This window comes from Amphiura filiformis, chromosome 1 (genome assembly GCF_039555335.1).
Source record: "Amphiura filiformis chromosome 1, Afil_fr2py, whole genome shotgun sequence".
NCBI lineage: Eukaryota > Metazoa > Echinodermata > Ophiuroidea > Amphilepidida > Amphiuridae > Amphiura > Amphiura filiformis.
This window is the reverse complement of record NC_092628.1, coordinates 20,014,068-20,041,685: the sequence shown is the minus strand read 5'-3', so window position 1 is coordinate 20,041,685 and position 27,618 is coordinate 20,014,068. Positions and strand designations below refer to the sequence as shown.

The 27,618-nt window shown below is 35.4% G+C and overlaps 1 protein-coding gene across 1 annotated transcript in view; it reads right to left on the bottom strand.

Annotated features, from left to right (window-relative positions):
- Positions 1-22,367, bottom strand: part of LOC140156838 (apolipophorins-like) — a 28,201-nt gene extending 5,834 nt beyond the window's left edge. Inside the window, exons 1-10 of the mRNA XM_072179838.1 lie at positions 22,316-22,367; positions 17,919-17,957; positions 10,016-10,185; positions 8,955-9,209; positions 8,514-8,654; positions 7,601-7,793; positions 6,826-7,081; positions 6,273-6,441; positions 5,475-5,669; positions 4,705-4,863 (exon numbers count right to left, since the gene is read on the bottom strand). Of these exons, the coding sequence (XP_072035939.1) occupies positions 4,705-4,863; positions 5,475-5,669; positions 6,273-6,441; positions 6,826-7,081; positions 7,601-7,793; positions 8,514-8,654; positions 8,955-9,209; positions 10,016-10,185; positions 17,919-17,957; positions 22,316-22,367 (1,629 nt within the window). The remainder of the gene's footprint in view (positions 1-4,704; positions 4,864-5,474; positions 5,670-6,272; positions 6,442-6,825; positions 7,082-7,600; positions 7,794-8,513; positions 8,655-8,954; positions 9,210-10,015; positions 10,186-17,918; positions 17,958-22,315) is intronic.
- Positions 22,368-27,618: the final 5,251 nt, after the last annotated feature.

Sequence of the window (27,618 nt, the reverse complement as noted above, 5' to 3'; positions counted from 1 at the left end):
ACATAATCTAATCTTAACGGGGTATCCAAAGACGGCAACTTTTTGATGATGATAATAACTAGATTGCCTAAAAGTTTTGACAACACAAACATGATTTGACATGATCTCATCTTAATGCAGTACGGAATGGGGCAAAGGCGGCAACTACAAGTTGCTATGATGATAATAACTAGATTAGACTGTCTGAAGTGTGTCCTTAAGCCTGGTAGGATCACATTGTGCCACATAGTATGTTTCTATTTAGACATTCATAATTAATTCTGATGAAATTGGGATCTGGTTTAAGGGCATTTCTGTACATATTGAAAGCTTGATCATGACTGTTGAGACCAGTTGCATTCACATGTGTATGTATTGTGAGACAAAGCCTTTACCGGAAGTATGGGTGGGTTAAATAATTATTGTCCAGTGAATATGGCAAAATAAAAATTAAGCTATGCAGCAGAATTAAATACTATAAAGATTCACCTACAGGTGCACATGGGCTCCTTTGCCTTAGGGTAAATTTCATGTACAAATAGAGAACTCCCAACAAGAATTAAGGGTCCATACCAATTTGCTGCTGGGACTGTTATGGGAGTGCACTTTTAGTTTGTGCCTAAAATTCCAGTTATGTCAAGGGAGCCCATATGCGCAATTAGACGAGTCTTTACAGTCGTTATGTTCTGAAGGCAAAATGATACAACATATTGTACAGGAAAACTGAACAACGGCTGTGTCAGTGAGATTAAAGAGACATTAAGGAATTTTGAGTTCTAAAGAAATTACACCGAATTTGTTTGATGATGATCCTACATACACATGTTAAAGGTTGAGGAAACTAATTTTGACATGTCACGTGGATCATATTGTCATTTCAATTATTTTATTAGAGTTGCAAGTATTAGGCTGTTACTTTTACATTTTACCAGGCTATTTATTTATTTAGCATCAGAAAGAGCTTGCAACAATATATTTTCACACTAAGAAGCCAAGTAGTCAAAACCATATTACATCAACATTAAAGTATGAGTAGTGTATACAAGCCAATGAGAAATATTATCAGACCCTGATAATTTTCACAAAACTTGCTACAATGTCAAATTTAACATGCTGCTGCAACGTTCATCTTTTGTATTTTGTATTCTTAAAATAAGAATGTACATGTACAACATAATGAAGTCAAAATAAGGGGTATTAGACCAAAGTCAATCAACCACCCCTATAAATTTGTGCAAAGGTCAAGTTGACCCAGACAATCCATCTAAGGTGGAAGATGCATACAAACTTTATTTGAACTGGTCATGACCAGAAAAAAGAAGTGGTGCATGACACTTTGGAAGTATAGGCGTGTTTCTATTGGGACCGTTTACCGGTAAAAAGACGGTAAAGGGATTATTTCTGCTCAATAGAAACTGACCTTCCCGCTATTTACCGGTAAACAGGGGCGAAGTTTTTACGATGTAACGTTTTCCTTCTTGAGGAAGGAAAATAGCGGGGCGCTTACGATAAAGCGTCAATAGAAACTCACTCCGTTCCGATTGAATGCGCATACAGGGAAGAAAAGCGGAAGTTGAGTCGCGAAATTGACCTCAGGCTCTGCATCATCAATGAGCTAGCTTGTTTATGTATTATACCATTCCGTTCGCAAAAAATTATTAGGCCTAATCACATACAAATATTTGACTCACTTGCTATATAAATAAAGTAAATATTCATAATGCATTATCCCTGCATTATACATATTATGCTAAATATTCAACATGAGTTATATGATTTATGATCCTAGTAAAAGCCATGAAATAAAACAACAACAACAACATCAGCGGATGAATCCAGCTGTGCATGCGGAAAAAAAAATAGAAATCAACTCGGATCCGCGGCGGTGTGTGCTTCAGAAAATTGGAAAGATTTCATGAATTTAATATTATGTTGTTGATGTTAAATTACTGTTCGCTAAAAAGAATTAACTGAAATTAAACTGTGAAAGATTAAATTCTAAGACCTATTTTTTTTTTTTGTATCTATTATACTGAGTACTCACGTCGATATCACTGAGGGGGATTTCCCAATGGCGTAATTTGATGTACGAGAACAAATGAAAACACTAATAAAAAAACATTATTCTTCAGTCTTCTTTTCTCATGTTTGCTACCTCATTTTTAGCCAAACAATTAAGAAAATACTACAATATTAAAATCCACAATGCTTTTGCGATTGACCGAGGATTGACCCCAGTGCACGACCTTTTCGCCGCAAACTTTAAAGGTGTGTCAATTGGCGCTGTTCATCAGTGTTTACGGTAAACAACGTGCAATGGAAACTGACCGTTATCCGCCTTTCGCCGCTATTTGACGGCGAACAGTTTTACCGGTAAAATGCAGGGGACTCAATAGAAACACGCTATATGAGTGGCCTGATCAGCTTCTTTGAGCAGAAAATGCATTCAGACTTGATTTCATCATAAAATACTGGTCATAATCAGAAGTGATGACCCAGACAAGTTGACCCAAACAATCTAAGGTGGAAAATGCATTCAAACTTTATTTCAACTGGTCATGACCTGAAGTGGTGTCAGACACTTTTGAAGTATGAGTGGCATGATCAGCTTCTTTGAGCAGAAAATGCATTCAGACTTGATTTCATCATGAAAACTGGTCATGATCAGAAGTGATGACCCAGACAAGTTGACCCAGACAATCTAAGGTGGAAAATGTATTCAAACTTTATTTCAACTGGTCATGACCAGAAGTGGTGCCAGACACTTTGGAAGTATGAGTGGCCTGATCAGCTTCTTTGAGCAGAAAATGCATTCAGACTTGATTTCATCATAACAACTAGTCATGATAAGAAGTGATGCCAGACACTGGCAAGTTTGAGTGGCCTGATCAGCATCTTTGGTCCTGATCACTAGTGATCAAGGCATGATCGAGCCTGCATCAAGATATGTCCTCACCTGATTCGATCACAACTGGTCAGGACCAGTGCAATTGTGATAAAATGCTGAAGTATGAGTGGCCTCATCATCTTCTTTGGTCCTGATCAGGGCATGATCGAGCCTGCATCAGGATATGTCCTCACCTGATTTGATCACAACCAGTCAGGACCAGTCCAGTCGTGAATTAAGTACATTACATTTGAGTGGTCTGATCAGCTTCTTTGGTTCTGATCGGGGCATGAACACCCCTGCAACAGGACATGTCCTCACCTGATTGAGTCACAACTGGTCTGGACCAGCACCTTAAGGTATATTTTGCTGGAACAGGCCAAACATTTTGGTCAAAATGGATAGATTTTGACAGAGATTTTTGAAACATTTTTTTAAAATAGCATCTTCCAGAAAAAAAATTTGAATTCTTTTTATTTCTAAAGCTTAGCCCATTTCTCAGAACTTGTTATACTGACTGGAATGGGTCACATATTTCATGGGAATTATCGTCCCTCTTATAAGAGTAAAAATTCCAGCATGAATCTACCAGCTATCAGGACCATCATCAGTTTCTCAATAAAAATACACCAATAGACGACAGGTGTTGAAGGTGATACTTCCACAGGTAACTTAAGATCTGTTCAGAGGACTCTTGACTCTGGTTATCATTAAAATTGGCAAGCTTCAAACGTGATTTAAAGATATCCATTGTATCGTATGATATCAAACAAGCAGCAGCAACATCCGGTTTAAACTCAGCCGACACCTAGCTTATATCAGTTTCATATTATCCACACAAATGATTGATATGTAGCTCTTAGCATGATTAGGGGGATGATTAAGGCCAATACAATACTACATCATCCTTACTAGGTATATATCAATTGAAGTCAATTTTGTTGGCTTTGATGGGAAAACTTTGAGGCAATACACATGTTGGGCTGCTACAAGGCCCCTTTCAACACCGCTGTCACCCAGAGGCCCACCACATATTTGATAAGCCCATGCTCTATGCTCTATTTCACCCATGACCTGTCATCCAAAGGCCAAATTCCAAAGGCCAATGTTTTCCACTTGAACTGCAATTTCCATTCAGCACTGCTTTTATAACTGGTTTTAATACCAAGAATACCAAAGCCATTCAAAACTAGTTAGACAATACTCTATAGGTTTCATTGGATCTGTTTTTGACCTGTGTTCTCACCCTCCATTTCTCACCTGAAGCTCCCATATTTTCTGCATGTTTCTCTCACTAAAAGCCCCAGCCTTACACCTGCAACAATTTCATAATGAAGTGCCCCACAGGCTTTGACTTTCAAGTTTCCAGACACGTCCATACAAAGAAGTTATGCAACAGCAAAATCACAAAGGCAACATATATTTTACCATTCAGCAGGATAAAAGCTCGCACACACAACCAGGCTATATCAAATCAAATGCCAGTGCTCAGCAGGTGTCACAGTGTAGCCTAAACTCAGCTGTCAGGATGCAATCTTACCAACGCAATGAAACATAGGTCATCACATGACCCCTACTATAAATTTATCTATATACCTCCAGTTACCGGCACTAGCTTTGAAGTTCATCGTGTGCTGCGTTGGCTTAGCATTGTTTCTTGCGTGTACATATGTGGCGCGTAAAAGTATGTACATACCAACTACACTAAGCTAATGCAGAACACGCTGAACTTCAAAGCTAGAGCCGGTGACTGGAGGTAGATATATACTATATAACACTACTTGTATGTGATTTGTTGTGAATTATGGAAAAAAATTATCTTGTATAATGTGACTTACCTCTTCTTCATCACATGGTAGTCTACGGAAAGCCTCGATGGCAGCCAGTCTGATGTCAATGTCATTGGTGCGTTGCATGCAGCGCGTCAATGTGCCGGATAGGTAGTTAGTATCACCAATGTTGCCAATGTTACCGATTGCCTTCAGGGACACAATCAACTGAAACATTGGAAGTAAGGACAGAAAGATTATTACAGATAAGCAAAGAAAAAAATGGTATCAGAATTATTCCAGAGCTGCAAACTTCTAAAACACTTTTCAGTATTCCCTTAACTTCAAATCAGTATTTCATTCTTTCATGTATATCCCCACGTATAATTGCCTCTGAACGTGGATGCTATTTAAGGCAATTTTTGTGTATGAAATTTCAACCGCGTCCGAAAAAGTGTAAAAAAGTAGGTTCAAAAAGGGTGAATTTGAGAAGGCATCCCATTTTTAGGGAAGCAAAAAGCAAAATGTTGAGGGTTGGTTATCTTTTCGAATAATGTTGAAGTAGAAATGACTGGTGCAATTGGCCCAATTAATGGTTTTTACAAGAAAATTGGTGTGGTCTTTATCTTCCCACTCTTCTGCACCAGGAATCCAGAGTTTAAAAGAAAAACACTTCTTATCTATATTCCATTTAAAGTGAGCTTTACTACATCATTTAGGGGTGCATTATAGATTGTAAGAAATACATGGTATGTTTTTGGTACATGTCAGAGGTTGTTGGTCGCCGTTAAGTAGCACTTGTGTATTACAGTGATCCCCAGGCATCACTCATTCCTTACCTTCAGTCTCAGGTTGTTTGTCATTTCACCGCTTGGACTGCAGTCATGGTCGAGAGCATTCTCAAAGTGATCCAACGCATTTTGGAAGTTACTATCCCTCTTGCAATCTACACCTTCTCTAGTGCAGAAGTTGTGGATCAGAGATGATACAGATAGGTACATTAGAGGTTGGATGGGCTCGGCTTTCACCAAGTTCTGTTGAAGAAAAGAAGATGTTCAATGTTTGGAGCTAACATCATATCATGAGCTAGAGTATTAAGATTGCTTTTCATTGTAAAAAAAATGGTACAATCGCTGTTACAACATTCTGTTAATGGAATAATTTGCATTGATTGGAGTTAGATGCTATTTAGTAATATATACTGTGATCACAACAACAATATAAATGTATGGTCTTAAGTTTACTATTGATGGCTTTTCATTGTAAAAAAAAACTGGTAACATTGCTGTTGCAACATTCTGTTGATGGAATAATTTGCATCAATAAGAATTGGATGCTATTCAACAATATGCTGTGGTCACAACAATGTAAATGGATGGTCTAAGTTTACAATTGAAAAAAATTTACATTACATGGATGCAACAGTATCCCTGCAAATTCTGTATAGCTCAAAACTGGCTTAGGAAATTGGCCCACAAAAATTGAAGACTCAAAGAAGAAATATAACAACATTTAAGTCTTCATCATTCATTGGATCAATTTTTTTATGAAACATGTAATTAGTCAAAGCTTGAAATCTGTTATGGGAATGTTCCGTTATTTCATTTCAAACAGAGAATATGTAAAAATGTACAAACCATAAGTGTTGGAATCATCTCGCTGGTTGGCTTCCTGATGAATGGTAGAGATGACACCCACAGATCAGCTACTGAGGATGGGACAAGGTCTGCTTGTGACAGCATGCTAACCATACCATTGATACAAGCTGTGCTCTCACACATAGCTACAGCATCAATGAAGAATTTCCTGTAATGGAAAGTAATTGGAGAGTCAGTATGGTACTTGGGCGATACATGCTACTCTGATACTGTTGATACAAGTGTTACTGCCTCCCAGTTGGTATAAGTTGTTCTCTAATACAATAAATGCCCCTTAATACTATGCGTACTAGCCATAGGCTTCAGCATTGAAAGTAATACGTTTTAGAATATTTTCTCAAAATATCAAGAGCTATATCAAGAACCACTGAACCAGTACTAGGCTTGTTTATACTCATTTTAATGCATTTTTCATGCTGATTCCAAATATAGTCATGAAAATATACAATTCTGAAATTGTTGAACTTATGAAAAAAAAAATTGACACTTGACGTCAACAGTCGACACCCGTGTGGAGAGAGTTAATACTTACTTGAGCTGTTCACTCTTGCCTCTGCATGTCATAGCATCAGTAGCATACTGACGGACACTCTGGAATCCAGTATCATCAATGCTATCAAGAAGTTCAATAAGCTTACTGAAGTATTCTGGTCTCTCCATCTGCTTGTCATCTTCAGAGTAGCTCTGGCAGTAGCTGAAGAGCATGTTCTTTGCTTCTCTTGCGTCAGGTTGTTTCTCCATCTCTTGATGCTCAAACACGATGTTGGTTAGTCTCTCTTGTCGGTAGCCTTTTTCACAAGACAGATTATAAAAAATGAAATTAGGGTAAAAATTTTTGGAGTGCTTGTTGACTTATTGGTATCAAACAGGGCCGCTTATACTACCATTGTGGAATATCTGTGTGTATCTGAATTGGCTTATTTCTGCTGTCATTTTGTATGAACTGGGCTTCCCAGCAAAGGCACATTATATGGGTCAGGTTATTTATTTTCCACAGTTTTCTTATCAACTTGCCCATCTGTCCAGCTTGGACCAGTTGCCATTTTTCACAACTGGCCCAACAACTAGCCAACTAAAACCTGGCACTGGATTCATATCACAACATGGCACCCAAAATTAGAGTCATTTAATTTCGACACACAACACGTAAGAATATGCAAGTTAACTATGTAAGTTGTAAGAGTAAAGACCAACTTAAAAAACATTTTATAATGAACATGTAAGTTATGATTTAAAAAAAAGAAAACAAACATGTATGTTTGCCAAAACTTTAAATTGGGATAAAATAAAATCCCATTCAAACTCACCCGAGGGAGGGGAACCACCATTGCGTTGCTCTACAAAGCTCAATTCTTGTGTGACAACTGTGACGACACCAGTGTTATGTTTGGAGAATGGTCTAACTTTATGACTCTCTTTACAGCTTGATGATGCAACGATGAAGGGGCTACGGATTGAGTGTTCACAGTGCTGCATGCTTTCCATTACGTTGTAAACAGGCTGTGTGGAATGCAAAAGATGACAAAAGTTTTAAACCAACAATTTTGGTTGAACCTTCTGTCCTGTCTGATTTGGACTAAGTTTAATAGCCTGAATTGAGACTTACTAGAAATTTCAATTGAATGAACACAGCTTTCAACAGCTGTACTCCATCCAACCACGATCATATCAACACATTTCAAACTACAACACAAATGCATGACCTTGGATACAATAATTCAAATACTAACCAATAACGAGCGAGTTCGCATGGCTGAATTCACTTCCACGGTATGCACGCACAGTGGCACACGCTGGCGTACATCACACAGTGTACGGGGAAAATCGTCACGCTATGTCAGACGGCTGTGTTCAGTCAATTGAAATTTCTAATATAGTATTGTCCTGTCTTTATGCTTATGGATACTTACAGCATATGGACTGAGTTTAATAGCCTGAATTGAGCCATCTAGTAATTCCCTGTCTCTGTATGCTTATGGATACTTACAACATATGGACTGAGTTTCATAGCCTGAATTCAACCTTCTAGTACTGTCCTGTCTTTGCATGCTTATGGTTACTTACAGCATATAGACTGAGTTTAATAGCCTGAATTGAACTTTCTAGTACTGTCTTGTCTTTGCATGCTTATGGATCCTTACAGAATATAGACTGAGTTTAATAGCCTGAATTGAACTTTCTAAGACTGCCCTCTCTTTATATGCTTATATGGATACTTACAGCATATGGACTGAGTTTCATAGCCTGAATTGAGCCCTCTAGTAATGTCCTGTCTTTGCATCCTTCAAAGTTCTTGTGCTTAATGATGCCACCAGTCATTGATGAAGAAAGATATACCGGACATGAACCTGTTACATCAGTCTGTAGTTTGAAAAAAAATACATATACAAAGCCGGCATTATTGTGAGAACAAGTCATGTTTGCATGTCCAAATGGACAAATTCACATTATAGCGAGCTTCATTCAGACAAGTCTTTATAGTATCCCATTTATTACATACTTTCTGGACCTAAGAAATTATGCATAAATTGCATTTTTTTGCAGTTTGCAAAATTCCGCAATTCCGAATTCGAACTTCACATATTCCTGCCCCATCTATGACCTTGTCTGGTTTTATGTCTGTGTGTTAATGGACCCTAGATATTGTTCATGTATACTTACCTCTAGATTCATCATTGGTTGTGTTACATCTTGAGGTATTTGTGGTATAGGTGACTGAAATGCTGAGAGGATACCTCTCTTGATATTCAGCGTCCACTTCTCTTCCCCATCTTCTGGGCAAACTTCTTTCACAACGCCATTTTGGAATGCAAATCGTAACCAATGAGCCTCGAGGGCGTTTTTGATTTCATTCTTCTTGGGTGAGGTGATTTCTTGTCCCGAGCTACTGCGCTCCCTGACATTGACATCTTTGACCTGTAGTGATGTGATTGAAGTAGAAAAACAAAACTTAACCCCCTGAACGTTACTGGTCATCTAACAGCATTTCTGATTGGTTGATAACTTGAAATGCTCTTTTCAATTGCCAAATATGACTACTAGGCTTTAAACTATTTATGGTTAAACTTGCATTTGCAGATGATCTTAATAATACCCGCCTTGATTGGTTCAAAATTGGACACAATATTCATTTTGGCCAATCGGCAGGTAGTTCTCATAAAAATGCATTTTCTTACCACTACCTCAAATCTTTGGCAAAATATACATTTCATTGAAATAAGTGTTAGTTTTTTGTTTTATTTTTTGTACAAGCCTTATTCTGAGTAACATGTAATCATATCTTACTGTAGCATCACAGGCTCTTAACAAAATCATTTTAAAGGGGTACTTAGGACAGGCTTTTTGACAATAACTCGCCTGGGAATATGAATATGGGCTATTTTTATGTCTGGCGATATCAGAAGTGAGATTTTTGTGGTAGATTTTGGAAAAAAATAATAAAATACATTTAAAAAAATGAAATTTCCAGGTGGAATAATGCGCAAAAAAAGCAGGCGAGTTTACTAATGTGTGCAGAGGCTTTGAGACAAACTATTAAATTAACATGGCCTAATGAATGATTACACAAAATCGTCTTTATAGAAATAAACAGTTTGTGCCAGAGTAGGTGATACACCTCTGAAGTCACAAGAAATGTTCCTACACTATGGAATGGGACTTTATTAAGCAAACATACAAACACACAAATCCCTATGTCGGCAACCACAGTGGCTTAAACTTACCCTGAGGAAGACCTCACATGAGCTCTGGGCCACCAACTCAACATTGCACTGGATTTTAAGGACGGATGCATCACTGGGCTGGTCCTGTGTATTGCTGTCATTTACAAATGATGATGTTTCTATTGAATAACTGTATTTGTATGTCTTCTGTGATTCAAACGGCTGAACACCTGTTGCGATGAAGAGAGAAAACACAGTATTTGTAAAATGGAGGGTAAAAATAATCGGATGAAGAATTAAATGAAGAATAATTAGTTAGAACCAACTTTGGTAGGAAAAATATTTGTCCATTTTGGTGCAAGCTCTATGTATTAAATTGGTGCATTGTGATTTTATAATGGTTAAATTTAGTCATTAAACATACAACCTACACACTATTGACATGTCAGGTCTAAGGAGAGGTCAAAGGTTACATTTTAGGGACCGTTCACAAACACTTGTGAGGGGGGCCTGATGCAAAAAAATTTTATCGCGAAAATTTTTCGGGGCGTCCCCTTTACAGACCTCAAAAAATTTCAGGGCCCCCCTTTTTGACATGAAAATTATGGGTCAACCCCATGGAAAAGCATATAAACTTAATTTTTCCAGGAAAATTTGTGGTCATTTTTTTCAGGGCCCCCCCCTAGGAGGGTCAAAAATTTTCAGGGCCCCCCTTTTTGCATCAGGCCCCCTCTAACAAGTGTTTGTGAACAGTCCCTCAGAGCCAAACATAATACACAAGAAAGGAGTCATTCCAGTACATTTCAATAGCGTAGGCACCATATCTCTCCATTTTCAGCCAAATGTGGTATGAATGTAAACTCAAGTCTAAATACATATTGTAGGAGACGTCCAAAAAGAAACATTTTGTTTTGTACTTCTGGCTTTAAAGTTCATTCATCAGGGTCAAAAGGTTTTTAAAAGGAAATGAAAAAACATTGTAAAATTTTCTACGGTACATCTGTTAATTTATAGGCAGGAGCATTCATGACCTCCGAATTGTGATTATAAGCAGAAAGAACGCCTACTTGTTCTTTCTGGTATCTCAATTTGGAGGTCATGAATACTCATAGGCCTATAAATTAACAGATGTAGTAAATTAACAATGTTTTTTCATTTCCTTTTAAAAACCTTTAAAATTATAATTTCATTTTGACCCTAATGAGTGAACTTTAAAGCCAGAAGTGCAGCTAAACGGACATGAACGGACACAAGGCTTACAAATGACTGATACGTCATCGCATGTGTATAAAATTAGTCTCAGGCCAGATTGTATGTGGCTATCACGGGTTTGTTAGGATCGACGAGCGTCAGACTGACACAATCTGGTTGTGTAGGAGACTATCATCGTGATGCCCACGTTGGAACTCAGTTGGAACCATTGGAGTACAGAAGAAATATTCATTAACAGGACTGAAGTAATGTGGCCATTTCTATGTTTGTGCCGGGCAAGTAACGGGCATTCCTCGAAATGGAGACTGCTACAAATTCGTCCAAAGGTAAGCAAAGGGTTGGGGATCGCATTTTTAACAATGACCAAACTGTTTCGGAGTTGAGGTCCACTACAAGTATACCATTCGGGGACTGTATTTGGTGTACATGTCATATTTTGAATTACTCGAGAACTCTAGCTTCGAATTTGCACAAGATAGTTACGCATTCTAAGCTAGAGTGCTTTGCTATGGTTTTTCGGTCGGACAGCGGTGCAATTTTTTGCACCAGAAGTGTAATTTTAGCAACATTTTTGATGCAATCGCCTGTAGTGATCGGCTGTGTTTACTTCTGAACTTCAACTTTTAAGTTTGAGTGCATATATTCATTTTTGGTCACATGTCATGAATTGGTCATCTTTTGTGTAACATAATATTAAATGATAAAAATATCACCAATTTTGATTCACTTCAACACAACTTTTAATGAATACATTTTAGACCATTATAAGTATATATTTCTGGAAAGCTTATATTACAAGGATGCCAAATCAACAAAGTATAACATCATAATACAGGGTGGGTAAGAAATATACAGGGTGGAAGATCAACAAAATTAGCATCTTTCTTGTCATGGTAAACCCCATATTTTCTTTTTCTGAAAGTTATGTAGCTCAAAATAAATATGGATTCAGAAAGACATTGCATGGGGCCTTCAAACAAATTAGGAAGAAAAACTTCTGTATCTCTTGCGTTAAACATACAGGGTGGTCAAAAATTGTAAAATAATTTTAGAATTTGTATGACATTATCAATTAAAACTTTTTTCCTCCATGTCTGGCTCTAAAACTAATAGCATAATTGAATACCTGAGTGGAAGAAGGGCCCAACTCCATCAAAACTGTTTTTGAGATATTCAGAAAAAACCTAATATTTGGAAAAGTTTTATAGACAGAATGTTTTCATCTTCAGGGGACCTTTAATACATGAACATACAGTATTACATACATTTGAAATCATATATGATGCTTCCATGGCAACGGTACAGGTCTTAATGCAAGCTGGAGTTGGGCCCTTCTTCCACTAATATACTGCAAGTGCCAGTTCCGTAAGCAGATGTCTTATAAATAGGTCCAGAAATTTGGAAATTATCCATTAATTGCACAAGTAGAAGCATGTAATATGTTATCAAGAAAGTTTATTGTAGTAAAAAGCAGATTTCATGGATGAACAAAATTCCTCTTTAATCCAATATTTGTGGAAGAAGGTCCCAACTCCATGGAGTTGGGCCTTTCTTCCATGAAAACCAGGATTAAATGTATGTGGAAGACTATTTAGAAAGTGGATTTTGACTCATCTTTCACACACAAGGAAGAACAGTCTGCTGGCAATAAAATGCTGGGTCTAACTCAATTTTGCAAAAAATTGGAGTTGGGCCCTTCTTCCACTCAGGTACGGTATTCAATTGAATTCCTCATCAAATTTCCTTAAAAATATGTGTACTTTTGAATAAGCAGGGTGTCTCAGGCAAGAGATAGGCCATTTAGAAATGTCGGAGCATTACGTGTACACTTTGTACAGTAACATATAGGGAAAACTGTCTTAATTAGCATTTAATTAAGCAATTAATTAGTTACATCTTTTGTTACAGTTGATCTACTATGAGGTAGATCTACAGTCCAGGATTATATATGTGCAATTTGTGGTCCATGCTAGTTGTACTTTTTAAGATACAAAGGTTGGAAGTTTGCCATATTTTCACAATTTTGTGTACAATCCTATGGGGCTCACCCGCCCCGGCTCACCTGCCCCGGCCCCTCCATTGACACATATTACATATTGAAGTATAACTCTCAAAGTAGTTGTCCAATTGACTTGGGGTTTTTTGTATTTGATAAAGAACATAATTATCTACAAAATGACACCAAACTTTCTACAATAGGTATTATACTTTTAGAATAAACCAAGCTTGAAGTGCTAAGAAAGCGTTTTCATGTTACTGACCCCTCCATTTTGGGTGACCTATTTGTGACATGCGACCTTTTGCATACCAGTTCAGGGGTTTTCATGCGCGCAGAAAAATGAAAACATGTGAAAGAAAAATAAAAGCTTCTATCTCCAATATTTACGGTCTGTCCAGAAATTATGTAACATAAAATGCAATGTAACATATATATTATGTTGAAGTCAAGTCGCCGTAGCATTGTAACATAATTTAAAAATAGAAATAAAACACACACCGCCGGCAAAATTACACAGATTGCGATATTGTCTAGAATCACTGCTGATGAGTTATTGCAGTACTGAATTATGACACGTACGTGAGTTGGTAATTTCTAATTCTAGGGATTGGAAAGAAATGCTTCGCGGGTGGTGTATAGAGATTATTATGCCATCAGTGAAATACGATGCAATGATATCGGCCATAGAAGAAAGAAATGACAAAGATTTGCCCTTGAATTATGTTTTGTAGTCAAAATACTCCAGGAATTCAGTAAATATCATGATATTTGGCCTAAACTTGAACTCATTTGCAATGAAATGTCATTTTTTATTGAGTGAAGCATGGCTTCCATGTGCTTGCAATGGTGTTGAATTCTGCACTTTGCCGAAGTTGAACTGCATTTTATAGAATTCTGCGAATTTTTTTGGCAAAAAGCAACCGTTTTATTAAAGTACACTGCTTGGGAACTTTCTTAAAAGCGAGATAGTTGGTTAATAGCGAGAATCGTGGCATGAAAAGCGCGAGATCGCGTTTTTTGCCTGACCTTTAAACTATTTATACTATGGTGCCGGTAACACACCAAAATCACAAAATCTGATACTGATATATTAAAACGGTACATTCAATACTTGACAGATTAGAGAACCCCTCATTTTAGGATTTGAGCGCATATGTTTAACACTTTCAGGGGGTTCAGGGGTTCTAACTAAGATTCGTAAGAACCCCTGGTTTTAAAACCTAGTGCTACCCCTGCTTTACACGGTGTCATGCTTCAGCGAATCTGCCTACATTTTAGACTCGCTTTACCATGCAGCAATACTACATATTTCTTGCGTGAGCCACAAATAATTTGATATAATATCAAATTAAATTGGTTGGGGTTCAAATTAAAAATCATAATGAAAAATCTGTTGATTGATCTCGCTACATACAGTACCAAGTCCAAAACATTTTAAAATTGGAAAATTCAGGGCCACTCCATAGACACCCCATGAAAAGTTCCACTCCAGCTCCAGTATAATTAGTGCCGTACTATTACGCTGACTTTCGTATTCGGCGAGGAGGACGATTTCGACCTCCTGGTTTGTTTACAAACAGAGAGGTAGACAAAAACCGTTCAGCGTGTCCAAACACTCAAGTATCAGAAGGATGGTCCACAATAGTCCGAATAATCAGACCCAGAACAAATTATTAATTTCTGACATTATCGTGTACTGGGTCTGAACTGTTTTCATTCGAAATCTTGATGGCAAATTGGACAATAGAAGCACATGGTGCTACTTCACAGTTTTTTAATCCCCTATTCATGTTGCGTGAATCACTGATTTAGTCTCTATTGTGGACCATCCTTTTGATACTTGAGTATTTGGACAAGCGGAACAGGTTTGACAGTCTCCTTTGTCTACCTCTCTGTTTGTAAACAAACGAGGAGGTCGAAATCGTCCTCCTCGCCGAATACGAAAGTATCAGAAGGATGGTCCACAATAGCGTGATTCACGTAACCTGAATAGGGATTAAAAAGCTGTCACGTAGAACCATGTGCTTCTATTGTCCAATTTGCCATCAGGATTTCATATGGAAACAGTTCAGACCCAGTACAAGATCATGTCAGAAATTAATATTTTGTTCTGGGTCTGATTATTCGGACTAAGTATAATGGTTTATCAAATTCAACATGTTCAACAACCCGCACTGACTACTGTACAATTTACATGAGCACTGTACATGCTGTATCAATTTTCAGCAACCGAATTTATGGGCCGGCATGTTTGATCTTCCCATGGCGCAATAATATATCCTACGATATGTGCTTCAACATTGTATTCAACGTACAATCACATTCATCACATAATTACAGCTAAATTTCGCTTACCTGTTTAAAGAACCTTAAAATTATAGCATTTAAAATAATATTATTTTAACAAATCACCAAAACTGAACTTTGCGCGATGACTAAAGACAGCTTGCATCCCATTAGTAAAAAAAGAGTTTCTAGATCTTTTACAATCCTCTCGTTTGACGTTTCCCTAGCCAAGTCCAAATTGTATCAATTTACAGGGGGGGTCTCATGTTTAATATTTCACTATCTGGCAGGTAATATCTGATATTTTCGGATAGCAGTGAAGCCCGGGAATGAAGCAAAAGTGCAGCCCCCCGGGCGAGCCCCCTCTATCAAAAAATTTGTGTAGATTTTGTCACCGGTCATTGACGTTTTTAAGCCATCTTTTGGCTTCATTTTATGGTCATTTTAGCTATGGGCCTATTAGGCCAAGTAAAATAAAATACAAGTTTCTCGTCCCCGCCCGCCTCCTTTTTGGCCGCCGCCTCCTTTTTTTTACTATTTACTATTCAAAAAAAAAAAAAAAAAAAAAAAAATCGATTTTTTTTTTTCCAAAAAGTTTTTAACTTTTTTTCCTACCCTTCCCCAACTCTAAACCCACACCAAACCTTAATACATGTATACAAACCCACCCAAGCCCAACTAGCCAAACACCCTTGCCCCAACCCCCAAAAGGGAATTAGGGGTAAAATTGATTTCACCCCAAAATCGGACCTATATTTAGCTTTTAAACTTAGTAAATGCATGAATATATTAACAAAGTTTCAATTACTTATTTAGCCTCATCTCATCAAAATGGCAATTTTTATCGCTAATTATAGGAATAAAAAACCTTTCACATAATTTTGGAAATTGAAAAAAAATTCTAAAATTCTAAATTTTAAAAAAAATACATTCAAGTGCAAAAGCTTTTTCTTCTGGGTAAGAATTTTTTTCTTACGTGCAACAGCTTTTTTCTTGAATGTATTTTTGGTATTTTTAAAATTTTAGAAAAAATTTTAAATTTCCAAAATTGTGTGAAAGGTTTCTCTCTTATTTTGTTAGCGATGAAAATAACAATTTCGATGAATTGAGGAAATTTTGTACATTTTCACTGTTTCTGAATTTTGAAACATGCTTTTTAAGCAAGTGGACTAAAAATGATACAAATCATTTGTTTTGTCATACATTGCATACTCAAATAGCACAATATCGGTGATTAAATATACATTGAACAGCCATATTTGGCATGGCGGCCATCTTGGAAAAAATAGCAAAAAATTGAAAAATAGTAAATAGTAAAGCCCTGCCTCCTCCTTTTTTGAAAAAGTCCGGACGAGAAACTTATTTCTTTTTTACTTGGCCTTAAGGGACACTTGGGCGGGGTCTCTTTTTGAACCCCAAATCCTTTATCTTATTCTTAATTCTATAGGCCTATATTAGGCCAGGCCTGTCTATTTAAAGCCATAACATCTCATTCTCAGATAACATTTCCACAAATAGAATTGTAGGGGCCTATTTTAAAAGGAAACAATATTTTAAATTTTAAAGGAAACAATATTTTTAATCCCCTCTCTCAAATCACAACGATTTATTTATTTTCACAAACTATTTATATTTCAGGTCATGTGCCTCTATATTTCAACACTACACTTGCGAAATAATGAACTACCGCGAGTACAATCTTGCCAATTTATTTTTAGCGCAACTTCCCTCATGCAGTGCAATGTTTACGAATTTATTCCCAGTAACTTTCTAATACATGTACAGCGCCCTTGCATTGGCTAGCCATGTTGCTATCTCAACTCTTAGCCAATCACAAACACTCAAAGAAACAACTCGAGCGAGCTAAACTCATTCAATGCAAAATAGTTTGGCACCACACAAAGGCTCTCTGGCTCTTTGCTCTCACTCTCCCTCATCGTCCATCAACTTATTAAACTTTTTGTTGCGCAATTATTGAGTCCGTTCGATTCAATGGAGAGATTATCCCTATATTTTGTTTGTGTAAAAAGTTTCAATTGTCCTTGCCTGATCAAAATAAAATATTGATGATAACTGTGCGCCCGACCGAGAAGATGGAAAGAACAATTATTCTTCTCTGGCCCAGAGAAGGTGAGAAAGATCAATGTCATGTCATCATCAAAAAACAACGATTTGCCAAAAATAAAACAAAATAAAAACAAAAATAAGACTTAATCAGAAGATTAATTATTAAGTATAGTGGATTACGATGATCTTTCGACAGAGTCTTTTGATATCATTTAGTTCATGCACTTCTACTATAAACAGAAGCAATCTAATCATTATACACAAAAAATCCTTTAAAAGGGAAGGTTGCTTACATGATGTAAAATGCGAGTCAACCGGTGAAAATGCGGCTGATGTCGGAAAATTGCAAAAATACAGAAATGGACAGAAACAAAGAAAGACAGGAAAATAACAACTTACCGTCACATTGGCGAGCGCACTGCGAGGAACTCATAGGAGCTGGAAAGAAAAAAAAAAAAAAACCGTTACTTTACAATTAAAATCATTTTAAGCAGATAGGCCTTCTTGAGTTGGGACGATGGGACAATACATGCTATTTTAATGAATTTATGTATATCTGAATAGTATAACTAAACTTGATCCGATGTTTTGTGTATAGCTGGGTTATTAATGAAATAAATTTGGAGATATTATGATAACTTTAAAACACATTGTTTACTTCAATTATTGACATGATGTAAGACATTAAAAAACAAATCGTGATAAGAGGACATGATACATTACATTTGGACTACATAGATAACGTTAGGCTAATGACCCGATCTGTGACATCCAGAAAATAGATAACATTATTTCTTTATCTGTAAATAAATAAACGTAAATACATAAATCTGACTAATGTCCTTTTGACTTCTGTCATTTCATTATCTATATCATGTTGCTGACATGACGTTAAAGGAGCATATCGCGATTCTGTCATTCTCTTTTTATGGTACATTATGTTTCAGTATAGATATGCAAAATATCAGTTCAATCCGATTTTGTGTTTGCATGTTATGCCAGCTCAAACGAATGAATCTGAAAGACTTTTTGCCCATAAACATTATGTAGGCCTACCCTAGACTTTCCAGGATCTCATGGCCAACTTTTTAATCTTTTATCTTTTTAAAGGTATGTGAGGGGATGAGGCTGTATCACAAAATGCCCCTTAAACCTGTCAATATAATACAAATATAGAGAATAATAGTTTGACGTTTGTTATCAGTTGATTTATCGAATTTTTTAATCAATGAGATCAAAAGTCCAAATCCAAGAATAGAATAAAATAAATAGGACCACTAAATATTTTTTGTTGCGAAATAAACTATTGAAATTAACATTATAAGGTAGAGATCGCTATTATATAAAATATCTTATTATCCTTTCCTTATACATAATATGTTATTCGTTATTGATGTAAACCTACTTGAAAAAAAATCATTAGTATAATATTAGTCAAGAGAAATTTCACTTAAGCTTTCAAATAATATTGAATTGTTCTATTTAACATTTTACTTAGAAAAGAATAATTGTAGCTCATGTAAAGTGCAATGTGCTATTGTTGATCGCAAGCCATCATATGAATGTTATCTTCATGAAGTGTAACATGTAATTCAACCCTGAGCCCTTTAACTCCTTGCCAAATATCGCGTTTTGTTATGTTGCTTTATTGGGTTGAGTCCAACTTAAATGGTGAGAAAATCTAGTTTCAAAACTCCCCCATTGCTTGGCCCCATTATTTTGCTCACGCACTGTTATATTCAATACGTCTGCACTAATGTTAATTCAATGCATTGAAATCGAATTGAATTGAAATGAATTTTGGGCGATTTTCATTTCAATGCATTGGAATTGAATTGGAATCGAAATGAGTGGGCTTGGGCATGAATTGAATTGGATTGGAATTGAAATCATCGTGAGCAATGAAGAATTGAATTGGATTGGAATTGAAATCATGTTGAGTGATGAAGAATGAAGTGGAATTGAAATGAAATTCAGCTTTGATTTCAATTCAGCATTTCAATTCACAAGCAGATGTCTGTGATTCCAGATCATTCCACCTGTAAAAAGTGCCATTCCCCTGTTCTGAATTCTGATGCACTTCCAGGTCTATTCACACAAGAGACACACATTACAAATTTAGCATCAATAGATCACATAGAACGTGAAGTTCTGCTCCATTTAAACAAACTGTTTTCCCTAACATGATAAATAAAAAGAAACCGTGGTCACTATAAACTGGTACTAAACATAAAGTGTTACAAAACATATTGCAACTAAGTATTCTGGAAAGCTTTCATTTAAAAATGATAGCATAAAATACACATTGAAGAAAATTAAAAGTATATAAAATATATGATATCATTTTTCATACACAGGTCTAGTTAAACTTTTTGAGACTTTTTTGGAGTTCTTCTTAATCTTTCTTTAGAAGAATATCTACTGTCTCTCTTGTCATGTGGAAAAAATTATAGGTTCTATGTTCATAAAGACACTAAGATCTTCTAATATGATGCAAATTGATTCTTAACATTTCCAATGTTTTTTATTGCTTGATATGATCGATAATGTGAGTATAAGATTCCCCCAATTGCCGAAGATCTCAAACTTTTGGCACCAATCATAAAGCCCCAATTTTTCTCAAGCTCCTTTTTTTATGCTCAAAAGTCAATGTACATTTGAACAAATTGTGAGAAAACCATGAAAGAAAATGCTTATATCTTTGACAGCTTTTTTCACACTTTTTCAAAAGTGCATGGATTTTGGATGTAAAATCTTAGGAGGAGCAGGAGACAAGTAGGAGCTATCTAATAGTATCAAACCCTTGATTTTTGACATCTTTAACCGCAAAAGTTTAGAAAATAATGTGCATGGTGGACAAGCAGTTAAAACAAATATTAAGATATTTAGGAAGTCATTCACCAAAGAACTAAGAAGTTCCAAAGTTTCATAAAATAGGACCCAGAGGTCAAGAATCACTCGCATTGTTTGAATATGAAAAGTGAGTTAACATAACAAGAAAGTGTCATCTGTTGAAATGCTTTTGTGACAAGTACTAAAAAAGTAGTGTACTTGATTTTGACTTTGTGTTGCTGACTCAAGTGTTATAAAATTGGTAGTCAAATTTAAAACATGCACTACAAAAACAGTGTCTAGATATTAAACACCATTCTAGACAAATGCTTGTCCTCAATTTGTAAACATGTCTAAATGCACAAAGTTTTTGTAATTTGATGCCTTGTGTTAAGATATTAAACACTTGATGTTTTGAAGTTTGACATTTGTGTTTAGATGTTACGTGATTTACAAATCGAGGACAAAAAAGTGTTTAATCTCTAGACACACTTTTTGCAGTGTGCCTTTAGTCAATTAACACAAACTGCAACTGTATTGGAATTGGAATTGAATTGGAATTGAAATGAATGCTTAGAATTGAATTGAAATTGATTTGCTGTTAATTTCACTGCATTGGATTGGAATTGAAATGAAATGATTTTGAAAATGAAAAATTGAATTGGAATCGAATTGAATTAATTCTAAAGCAACGTGGATTGAATTGGAATTGAATAGCAAGACTCCGGGTGTAGAAATAATTGAATTTGAATCGAATTGAAATCAATTTTCCGGAGTGAAATAACAATAGTCTGCACGCATTAAAAGAATGTAGAGCAAGGGTAAGCCAAGATTTAATTCAGTTCCAAGAAAGGCTAGAATGGCAATGTATACATATGACCCACTTAAAGTAAAAGTTTACATATGGGCCTATTTGTACATTTAAAGTAATTCCAAGCACCGAGGCATTCACTATATAAATTTATGCACGTTAATTAACTATTTTACTAAATAAGCTACACTTAACAATTCACTTACTTGGTATTCACTTATTCACAAACAAACTATATACTCACAAACAAACAAACTATATTATACTCTTACTAATTCACTCAGCACTAACTAAATAATGTCTATGCTCAAATATTTACTTTTTACTTATATCAGGGCATTTTTTACTTTTAATTTTTAAAGCACACTACCCCGAATTAAATCCTGTGCGTATTTTTTAACAACAAGCCACAAGTTTACCGTCCTTTCATATAGACCTGGTTCTTTTCACTTTGAAGGCCAAGGTGAAACAAGTCATCCAAACAAAAAAAACTGGTCATAATTGCCAGTGCTGTCAGGAATCATATTTCAAAACAACAAGGATACCAAGTATTCGTAATGCGTCATCCTTCACCGCAAAGTCACGCACATCAGCGCTGTGTTTATCCGATCAGCTGTTCACCAGCTGGGAACCAGCTGATCAGGTAAACACAACGCGATTCATACAGAGATGCGCACATAGAACAGAACAAAGAAATTTGCTGAAAATTCCCGAAAAAACTTAATTTTCCTCTCAATATGTTACACTAATATAGTTAAAAGTATACAGTTCTCATTCCAAATGAACAGTGGCACCCTATATTTCGAATTTCGGCAACTACAAAACGTACTTTTGAACTGCTTGTTTGGTTAACATTATCACGATCACATGAGAGTAGATCTAAAACTAAAGCGTATAAAGCAATCGAGTGAAACACACATCTGCATATACATAATTTAACTGGTTATTTACTAGTTCATGAGCTGAATGATGCACTACACTTATGTCGAGATATTTTCTTTCAGATGTTTATAGTTTTGTTTTTTCCTCTCAACCTATACACAAACAATGAAACATGTAAAAAATAGCCTGTTAAAAATATAAAAGCATGCAACCTTCATAATATTTTATTAATTATTTTTAGATAATTATAAAAGATGTAATTGTTTCTTACCTGCCGAAGCAGCAGCCACAAGGGCTGATAATATTAATATCCTGAGATCCATGGCCTATGCTCATCAATGATATTTTACCTAAGATCTGACTTAACTAAGTGACCATAACATGTTTTTATACCAGTGGGAGGGGCTTAAATCCATCTAGGGTCCAACCATTATTTGCATAGTCAAGAAGAATTCATGTGATTGGATAATGGGGAAAATGCAAAAACGTCAATCACTGTGGATGGCGCTAGAAAAGTTTCTACGGATGAAAACCTGGCTGTGCTAGGGAATAAACTTCACCCCTAATTTCAATTTGCTTTGCATGTGCGAAAAAGTTGTGTGGCTTGTATTAAACTCACTCGTAAAATGACTGCACGAGAATATCTGTACAATGTATACGTACGTGTACAATTTTTACCTAATCTTTTGTGCATTTACCTGTTGCAAGAAACCAAAGAAGATTTTTTTATCGGAAAATCTGAATTGGGAACCGAAAGTTCGAAAGTGGCCCGGGAAAGTAGGCTGATCAGCAAAACAAACTGGTTATTTATTTACCATCACATCCGGCGAATCCTCTGATTGTTTTGAATAATTTGTGTCAGGGACATAAAAGCTCATAAACATGATTTATGTTGGTTGATACCGAAAATAAAATACAGTATCATCATGACTTTTGGTGCAACCACAACCCAAAATACAACGATAAATCTTTTATTAAATAAAAACAGTGAGATCTTTACAACATAATAATATTATACCAAGAGATACACTTACAACAGTTCATCTGTCAAGAAAATTTGAACATTGCATTGTTGTTGATACAAATTGGATTAACAATTCGATTTATATGGACATTGGATTTCAACTTGAAAAGGGATTTTCTTCGATTTATTGGATTTGCGTCAAAATTATAGGCCTATTGAAATATTTATGATTCAATATTATTCATATGGATAATAAAATATTGAAGTGCCTCTTCACAGAAGACCATAAAATTAGATATTGTTACTGTCTATACATGAATGATAGAATTGGTGTTAAAATTCCTTTTGGTGATACTGTAAGGCTAGCTTCAGACTCCGTATTGTACGTACAATATTGTATGTACAATACTTTTCGTGACGTCAAAAAGTATTACACGTGCAATAAATATACGTGCCACGACGAGTTGAATCAGATTAAATAACGCGCTATAATCCTGACGGTTCATTGTTTGCTAAATCCAAGCGAGGTCACCAGAAAATCTATATGCAAGAGAAATTTCTACTGCTGCTGATGAAAAATCCTAAAGTGCGTTTGGAGGTTCTTTCTGCACTTTACCAGTAGCCTAATAAATTCATAAAACAATAAAAATCAAATAAAGATTTAGGGCAAATGTTTTTACTCACTGCTCATCTGATCCACTTTCCCAGGAAACTAAATACCAATACTCCTTAGTTTTTCCCTGACTTTCCAGACATAATTATGAGTAAACATCAAATTTAATGTTTACAAAACAATCAAATATATATACATTCTTTTGCATTTTGTACATAAATATTGATATCAATAATGTAGGCCTACAAACATTAAAAAAAGGGGCCTAAGAGTATGTCTATTTTTAATCATATACCGTACTAATTCCGCCATGCCCAAACATATCTTATTATGAAATCGTGTAATGGAACCCAAATTCCAATCAAAAATAAAGACAAATTTGTTATCAAATACACTAGGCCTATACATTGTATTATAGGAATTTAATAGATGGTTCATTTTAATAAATAAATAGATTAACACGGGTAATGGACAAGAAATATTTGGCAATACCGGATTTACCAGAGAGCCAGTGGATAAAGAAATTAATTAAAATTAAAACAAATTAAATGAGAAAATGAAAGCAAGGACATTTGGCGAAGTATTGTTTTAGAATTCGAAGGAGTCCTAAATGTTATCCTGGCGCCAGGACACTGATTAATGTAAATTCGACCCATAGTTATTTTATCTACTTTTGCCAGCATTCAACCTGTGATTTATGCCTATTTTTAATAAAATTCCGAAATCTGACGTATCAACGTTGTATCGTGCACAAATTATGATTCGAGACTATTTCATTTGACACGGTTGTATGGATTTCAGAAGATCAGTCCTATAATAGATATCGATTAGAGAATTACAGCAAGAGGCTTTGAGGATGCCGTAATCCTCTTGACCATCAACCAATCAGAGAGACATATTTCAGAAATATATTCGTAGGGTTGAAACTCTTTCAACACTGAACTATATATTTCAAGTAATCTCGTTTCACACTTTGGCTTGCAATAAAGCCACGAAGGGGCGGTAATGTTAATATACGATTTCAGTCAAATATTGGTGCAAATATACGATTTCGGTCAACTATTTGGCTATCCTTTGCCCAAAATTATGAAATGTTTATTAGTAACAACAACTCTTAGGAGGGTTTTCGAGTAATTTTAGCGAAATAATGAGGTTAAATAAAAGAAAACCCACTTACAATTTTGGACGCTTAACTGTGGTGTTCTAGGGAATTAAAATATCACAATTAACATGTTTAATTCAAAATCGTTGTCCTACAAGCACATGTTCAGATTGTGTGAACATTACAAATACAAACAATAAGGTTGAAAAATAAATAAAAAAATATTTTAAAATGATTTTAAAAGATCGTCTATTGTGTAGCTTTATGACACTGAATAGGCCAAATATCTGCCTCTGACGAAAAAAAATGTTTTCCATGCTGATTTGTTTTTGTAACAAGTACCGTATGCCATTTCAAAAAGAAAGAAAAAAAAGGCGGATTTTACTTTTTAACAACTCAACGCATTACTATTAATACGCCTATAATTAATGAATGAAAAAGTATAGAAGGCGTTGCATCCGGTTCTGATGAGGGGGAGGGCACAAGCCGTTTTCGGCAGTTTTCCTATGGGATTTTCTAATATTTCAGATCAATGGGGGGGCTTCCGTGCCCCTAACGCTACGGTTACTGCATTAACACGTTTATGGATGTATTGTGATGATCATAAGTAGGCCTATCATAACATGCCTCAACGATATCAATATGTAAAAAGGTGTTGCAAATTCATAACACAGCGTGTTATAATGTAACGAATGCTATGCCAAAACTTTAAAAATTAACAAAAATATCAGTATCAATAAAATCAGAACCAGAATAAATACAGAAGGCCTACAAATAATACTTTTAAACTTTCTAAATCAATATATGACTAAATATCAGTATAAATGAATCTCTAAATCAATTAATCAATCAGTTATCAATCAATCAATCAATCAATCAATCAATAAATAAATAAATAAATAAATAAATAAATAAATAAATAAATAAATAAATAAATAAATAAATAAATAAATAAATAAATAAATAAATAAATAAATAAATAAATAAATAAATAAATAAATAAATAGGCCTAAATAGATAAATCTATAAATAAATAAATAAGATCTGAATGTGCCATTTATATTATTATTACAATTTTAATATTATTAATATTAGTATTAATACGACGTATTATTAACTTTAAAAAGGTGCCCATTGATTATATAATAATTCAAGTACAGTTGAATCATGGTAGGTATTTTGATATATACCTACCATGGTTGAATACAAGAAGACATTAAAAGATGTTCATCATTCCGTGCACTCACTAAATTTAGAACTCTTAGAAATTTGGCAACTCCGTATCAATTAAGCAACCTTGTAGCAAAATATATATTTTCCCGGTACATACTATTTATTGCACGTGTAATACTTTTTGACGTCACGAAAAGTATTGTACATACAATATTGTACGTACAATACGGAGTCTGAAGCGCGCTTAAGAAATAGTAATGGGATTATGGGGAACAGACTTTTCATTTTGATTCAGACTTATCAATTGTAATGTGTTTGGAATTACTTGGACTAGACGTCCATCACAAACATCCACTATTGATTACTTCCTAGGATCTAATTCGATAATGAATAATATGTGTTTAAAATGACAGTTGATGAACAAGGTGATTATCATCTTGGATGACCATCAATTCTTGACCATCGATTCTAAGTCTCAAACCAGATAAGTATGATAAGGGTATTCAGAAACCTACTCTTAATTCCACGAATTCAAACGCCTTTTTTGGAATATTGGGCGTAACCAAAATTGGTCTTTATAATTATATCAAGAACAATTAAATAATCAATTTTTGGATTGGTTGGACGTAATTATCCCCCTCACCGATCTTTGCTACGGTACCCACTTATCACCCTTCGTGATCATGCATGATTCATTCATTCATTCATTCATTCATATTTTATTTTCATCAATCATCAACATACAAGTGATACTAATAGCTCAACAAAGTCCCGGGAACAAAGTAATAAAATTAAATGTAAACATGATCATGGTCATCATGGTCATCATCATCACCACCACCATCATCATCATCATCATCATCATCATCATCATCATCATCATCATCATCATCATCATCATCATCATCATCATCATCATCATCATCATCATCATCATCATCATCATCATCATCATCATCATCGATGATGATTTTTATCACGAGCGTGTTTTTCTTCACTCTTACAATATTTTCCTTTTTTCCCTAGAAAATTGGAGCCCGTACATCTGATACAAAAGCGACATGTTGCTTGTTTTAGTGATTTACACCTTTATATTAATGTAACAAATAAGTTTAAACTCTATGTGACTTTCGTAGGACTAAAAATTGCCATAAACAAGGCATTGACCCAGGTTTGCATATATAGGAAATCATTTTACGGATCTCTGACTTACAAAGTTCAGCTTCAGGTTTGGATTGGAACACTTCCAACAAAAACCTTCACTTTTCACCGTGTTTTGCATGCACTGAATTGATCAACAAGTTTCTTTTGTTAGGAATATTGCACATGACACCAATTGTTAGATGTTATGCATTTCCCAATCTTAAAAGGTATAGTTACCCAACATGTTCAAGTACAGTTATTCTGCCAACGGAGTACTATAGTTAAGTCAAAAACCTCAATTTGGTGACCACTCTCTGGCTATAAGGTTTGACGATTGATTCGACTTCTATGGACCATTTAGAAATAAAATAGCCCCCATGTCCCTCGCGAAAATCCCGGCATTTTTCGCTAGAGGCCAAAATCCAAAATGGCCGCCGCCACCATTTTGAAAATCTAAGTTTTGAACCAGAGCACCTATAATCATGCACAAGGACACTTTTTCGGATATGTCGAGTACAAGGATTCCGATTCTGACATTAGTTTGACATTACGGCATCATTTTCACCCATAAATCCAATG